This window comes from Melanerpes formicivorus, unplaced genomic scaffold (assembly GCF_026170545.1).
Source record: "Melanerpes formicivorus ecotype bairdi unplaced genomic scaffold, bMelFor1.0.p_v2 SCAF_1, whole genome shotgun sequence".
Classification (NCBI taxonomy): domain Eukaryota; kingdom Metazoa; phylum Chordata; class Aves; order Piciformes; family Picidae; genus Melanerpes; species Melanerpes formicivorus.
In genome coordinates this window covers 6,191,602-6,197,650 of record NW_027142353.1, presented here as the reverse complement: position 1 = coordinate 6,197,650, position 6,049 = coordinate 6,191,602, and the positions used below count along the sequence as shown (strand labels likewise).

The window sequence follows — 6,049 nt, the reverse complement described above, 5'->3', positions numbered from 1 at the left end:
TCCGCTCCGAGAGTAGGGAAAAAGGCCTCCCGGCTGCACCCCGTCCGGGCCGGCCCCGCCCCGGAGGCGCCCACTGCCCCAGCGCCCCGCTGCCCATCCCCTCCCCGTCGGGGCGCCCTGGGCCGCGCCGGCGGCCGCGCAGCGCGCACGTGTGGCAGCCACAGGTTCCGCAGCCGCCCGGTCCTCGGCGCCTCTCGCTATAAGAGCGTCCCCGCCGCCGCCGCCCCGGCGAGACGGGCGAGGGCTGCGGGAGATGCAACAAGGCACAGGGAGGCAGGGACCGGGGGCGGCGGGAGGAAAAGGAGGAGGAGGAGAAGGAGGAGGAAAGAGAGGAGGAGGAGGAGGAAGGGGGGGAGACAGCTGATGCCTGTCAAAGCCGGAGCCGCCGCGCTCTCGCGAGAGCCCGCCCGGCGGTAGCCACGGGATGCGGGGCTCAGGTGCGGGCAGAGCGCAGCGCAGCGCGCCCGGCGCCGGGCAGCGGCAGGCAGAGGAGTGAGACGGCGGAGGCCGGAGGGAGCCTCGCCGCCCTCTCACCCACCCACCTAGCCCAGCCCCAGCCACCGTGGAAGCGGCGGCGGCGGGGGCAGGGTCCGCTGCGGCACCGCAGCCACCGGCTCCTCCACCGCTATCCGACGCCGGCGGGAAGAGAACGCCCGGAGAGCACTTTTCTCCCGACTTTAGGAGTGTTTGTGGATTTACATGCCAAGCCTTCAAGATGATGTCTATGAACAGCAAGCAGCCGCATTTTGCCATGCATCCCACCCTACCTGAGCACAAATACCCCTCTCTACACTCCAGTTCGGAAGCAATAAGAAGAGCATGTCTACCAACTCCACCGGTAAGGGACATGCAGCTGCAGCTCTCCTCTTTCTTTCTTTCTTTCTTTTTCTTTTTCTTTTTTTTTTTTTCTCCCATCTCTCTCACACACAGGCATACACTCTTCCTTTTTTTCTCTCTCTCTCACTTTCCTGTATACTGCATGTATGTGTATGTGCATTAATAAAAAAACCGCTGCGAGGCACATTTTGACAAGCGGCGCTTAATGTTTTTTTCATGTCGTCCTCTGCAATCATCTGAGCGCCTGTGATCTTTTTTGAAAGCGGTGTTCACACGCGTCTCCGACTTCATCCACTTTCTGTATTAATTTTTATGACTCGGCCTCTGAAAGGAAATGTGCTTTATGTGCTCTTGTGTTTGACACAATTCCCCAGCTGAGAGTTACAGATCCATTTCTTCTTTCTCTTTTTCTGTCCTTATTTCTCTCCCCCCCCCCCTTTATTTTTTTTTTTTTTATTCTTTTCATTTATTTGCTTCCTTCACGCCCTCTTCCTCTCTGTTTCTCAACCCCTCGGCTTCCTGCCCTACCCTTCGCTGCTGCTTTGCCTCTTTTGCTCCCTCTCATCGCTTTCCCCCCAATTATTCTACCCCATCCCTTATTTCCCCTCACATCCCTGTGCTGTCTCCTGCTACACTGTGCTTCCCCCACCCCGTACCCCTTTACATGCGCATACTGCTGCTGTCTCCCCCCTCCCCCGCACGCTCACCCCAACTTTGCCCGCCTCTCTGTCCCCGCCCGGGCTCCCCTCTTTCAACTTTCCCCCCTCCTTCCCTACGGCGCTCCCGTAACCCCAACGTCCCCTTCCCTTTCCGCGCTGTCTCTGCCCTCTCCGTGGCTGACCCCTGCCCTCCTCCTCCCGCACCCCGCTCTTTTTTGTGTCCCTTGCAGCTGCAGAGCAATATCTTCGCCAGCCTCGATGAGACCCTGCTGGCGCGGGCCGAGGCTCTGGCCGCCGTCGACATTGCCGTTTCGCAGGGTAAAAGCCACCCGTTCAAGCCGGACGCCACCTACCACACCATGAACAGCGTGCCCTGCACCTCCACCTCCACTGTGCCCCTGGCGCACCACCACCACCACCATCACCACCACCACCAGGCGCTGGAGCCCGGAGACCTCCTCGACCACATCACCTCCCCATCGCTAGCGCTCATGCCCGGCGGAGGAGGCGGCGGCAGCGGCGGCAGCGCTGGCCACGACGGGGCGGGTGCCGGCGGGGCCGGGGCCGGCAGCGGCGGGGCCGGCGGCGGCGGGGGCGGCGGCGGCCTCATCTCCACCTCGGCCCACCCGCACTCGCACATGCACGGCCTGGGCCACCTATCGCACCCGGCCGCCATGAACATGCCGTCGGGGCTGCCGCACCCGGGGCTGGTGGCCGCTCACCACGGGGCAGCGGGGCAGGTGGCCTCGGCGGCAGCGGTGGTAGGGGCGGCTGGCTTGGCCTCCATCTGCGACTCGGACACGGACCCGCGGGAGCTGGAGGCCTTCGCCGAGCGCTTCAAGCAGCGCCGCATCAAGCTGGGGGTGACCCAGGCCGACGTGGGCTCGGCATTGGCCAACCTGAAGATCCCGGGGGTGGGCTCCCTCAGCCAGAGCACCATCTGCCGCTTCGAGTCTCTCACCCTCTCCCACAACAACATGATTGCCCTCAAACCCATCCTGCAGGCCTGGCTGGAGGAGGCTGAGGGCGCCCAGCGGGAAAAAATGAACAAACCCGAGCTCTTCAACGGGGGCGAGAAGAAGCGCAAGAGGACTTCCATCGCCGCTCCAGAGAAGCGTTCCCTGGAGGCTTACTTCGCCGTCCAGCCCCGGCCTTCCTCTGAGAAGATCGCCGCCATCGCTGAGAAATTGGACCTCAAAAAGAATGTGGTGCGGGTTTGGTTTTGCAACCAGAGACAGAAGCAGAAACGGATGAAATTTTCCGCCACCTACTAGGAGTGGGCGGGAGGGGCGGCCCGGGCACCGGGGGCACCGAGGGGGGCCGGGCCGGGGCCGCGGGGGACGCCTATGCACCACCGCAGTCGCCCGAGACGCCGTGAGAAGCTCCTGGGGACCAAGGGACGCTGTAGAAATGAAACGTGAACTACTCGATGACAGGGGAAGGGGGGCGTGCGTGGGGAGGGGGGTGGGTGTACTCTATCAATTATTAAAACAAAAAAGACACCGGGACACCAACTAGAAGAAGGAGAGGAGGTAAAAACGGTCTAGAAACCCGCATGGGTCAATTCTGCGGCCCCAGTCCCACCTCTGTCCGTGTTCCCCCCCCCCCCACGCCCCCCGACAGAAAGCGGGAGAAAGAGCAACTTAAAGCGTAAACACACACAAACACACACCAATAAATGCCGTGACAGCAACAACCACAAACCGAGATACTTAAGTCACAACTTTCCGAAGGAAAACAAGCCCGACCAACAAACATGGAAGGCGAAACTGTCGGTGATGACGCTACGTTTGGTTTGGGTTTCTTTTCATTACTTTCTGGTCTTCTTTCTTTTCTCTGGCTAGCTAATGAATAAGGACGGCGGTGGCTTGGTGTGGGGGCTCTTTTTCTTTAGTTGGTTTAGGTTCGGGCTTTATTTTTCTTTTGCGTTTTCTGTGTGTTTTGGGTTGTTGGTTTTTTTTGTTTGTTTGTGTTGGTTGGGGTTTTTTTTTGTTTGGTTGAGAATTTGTTTGTTTGGTTTTTTTCCTGGTGGTTTTTTTGTGTTTTGTTTTTTGGGGTTGGGCTTTTTTGTTTTGTTGCTGTTGGTTGGTTTTTAGTAGTTGTTTGGGGGTGATTTTTTTGCTTGCTTTTATTTTTCCCTCAAATGCACTTCTTCACGAGGCTTTGACGATGGGTCTTCTCTGTGCCGGGGGAGTGTTGCGAGCAGGGCCGGGGCAGGGGCAGGCAGCCCAGCGGGGCAGCCAAACCTCCTGAGGCTCGGCAGCGATCTTTTCCCTCTCGGCTCTTGCCTCAATAATCCTAACTTCAGCAAAACAAACAGAAAAGTTACTCCGTAGCCCCTTTATTTCTCTTCCCTCTCCTGGGTGATTTGCCTTTACATCTGTGTCTAAAGACGGTTCCCTGCCTTTAACAGAGGTGTGTCTGGAGACAGATACCAAACCTGCCAGCGCAGGGATGCTCTCCGAAAGAGGATGTTCAGATTCATTAAGGCTCGTGCTTAAATACGTCCTCACTCCCTTCCCTCCCCCACTGCTCACCACCTCATGCCCCCCGGCATCCATACCAGATCTGCTGGATTTAGCTTGGTTTTCTCCAAGGGCTGGGGGCGATTGAACCCGGTAGGCAAAGGAAATCTACTAGTGCGGGGCTTGAAACGACATTTGTTTCTGAGGGGTTTGCATGCTGGGAACAAACAGGCAAAACAACCATGTGGGCTTCAAAGTCGTTTATTGTAAATAAACGCTAGGTAGAGGATGATTTTTTTGAGCGGGAGTGTGTGTGGGGGGGTTCAATTTGCACTATCACAGGCTCCCGGGTTGGAAGCGATGATGTTATTCCATAATAACGATGCTGATAATCATCAAGGTGCATTTTATGTCTCATGGATTGGGGAGGGGGGGTGGGAAGGAAAATTATCAGAGCTCATTAGGCAAAGTCACCAGCTACGTGTAGAAGCCATTGCTGACTCTGGCTGTTACTGAGCGACTACTGAGGCTTTCAAGTAACAAGGTTTCTCTCTGAAAAGCAAATATCATTCCGTTTAAATCAAAACACACAATAGACTGAAATTATGCATGGGAGAAAAAAAGGGGGGGGGGCGGGGGAGAATTAAAAGAAAAAAACTACACAGCATAGAAAGATCCATGAAAAAGTCTCGATATTGTTAGTTTATTTATTTATCTATTTATTTATCTATTTATTTTATTATTATTAATATTATTTTGTGTATCATTGTTTGCAGCGCAAACATTCTATGCATTTTGAAACTGGGCACTAAATAGACTAGCTTCTGGTAGAATCTTTTGTGGATGGTGTAATTTCACAGTTTAACTGCCTGTTTTCACTGAAAACACAAACATTCTTGTCACGTTCTTGTATTTAGATTTAAAAGACAAAAAAAAAGAGGGGGAAAAAAAAGATGAAAAAGAGGATTGTAAATATTTTCTTTAATGCACAGGATTAAAAAACAAAAACAAAAAACAAGGCTACAAACTGCAACCACATGTGGATCCTGAACTGTCTCACTGAATAATCTACCTGTCCATGTATGTTTGCTGAGCTTTCTCCTTGGTTGTCCTTATTACTTTTATTTCTGTCAGAAATATTTCTGTACGCCAAAATACAACAGGGAGATCCGTCCCAGCATACTTACAAATAAAACAAATGTGGAAACAGAATAGTTACTATTATTGGGTGCATTAAAAAAAAAAAAAAAGAAGAAGAAGAAGAAGAAGAGAAAAATTATTTCCAAGACACTGCTGGTAAATTCAAGTTATGGCCGTTAGATGATGAAACTAATTCTACCAAAAAGAAAATAGTGAGAGATGTATTTTTCTGCTAAATCCAGAAATCATTACTTTGAGATAGCTCTTATGTGAAAATCGGTGCTCTGAATAAAATTAACTATATATTAGCTGCGTGTGTTTCTTGAAGTTTATTCTATAAGTGCAGAATATAAATCAAAGTAAAATTTTAAGAAGGACTTCCGAAGTATCTCTTTTCAGTTTGCTGGAAAGGATTATGCACCTACAAAATATGTATAAAGAAGAAAAGTTTGGGTGGTTTCAGGTTTGTATGTTGTTCCGACTGGCCTAATTGCACTTAATTATGTAACAAGATACTTTATTTTTGTTTTGGGTTAATAAATATGAAAATCCTAAACTGATCTCTCCTGATGTTGTAAATGCAATTGTTCATTAGGAACGTATAGGATGCCACCTACTGCTTCAACTGATCAAAGAACCTCTTTCTATTTTCTGATGACCTGTGACTAGATCAGATGCCAAATGTAAAGAGTTAATAGCTGGGATTATTTCTTCTGTAGACATATTTTAGCCAAATCTTTTTAATTTTGCCGGTAAATCTGTGAACCAAGACACGTGATGTTCAGAAACTAACGATACGTTCAAAAAGCTGTGATTTTAAACAACTACTGATGTTAGAATATAAACACTAAAGGTATTTTTAAAACAAAACAAACAAACCAAAACATATAGATCTCGTCCACTGGGAATTGACTTGTTTCTGTTGTTATTGACTTGAAATGTCATCAG

The 6,049-nt window shown here is 51.2% G+C and overlaps 1 protein-coding gene across 1 annotated transcript; it reads left to right on the top strand.

Moving 5' to 3' along the window:
* Nucleotides 1–425: 425 nt before the first annotated feature.
* Nucleotides 426–2,777, top strand: POU4F1 (POU class 4 homeobox 1). The gene is made up of 2 exons (XM_068157915.1): nucleotides 426–838; nucleotides 1,727–2,777. Exons 1-2 carry the CDS (start codon nucleotides 716–718, stop codon nucleotides 2,768–2,770), a joined length of 1,167 nt encoding a protein of 388 aa, XP_068014016.1. The 5' UTR covers nucleotides 426–715; the 3' UTR covers nucleotides 2,771–2,777.
* Nucleotides 2,778–6,049: the final 3,272 nt, after the last annotated feature.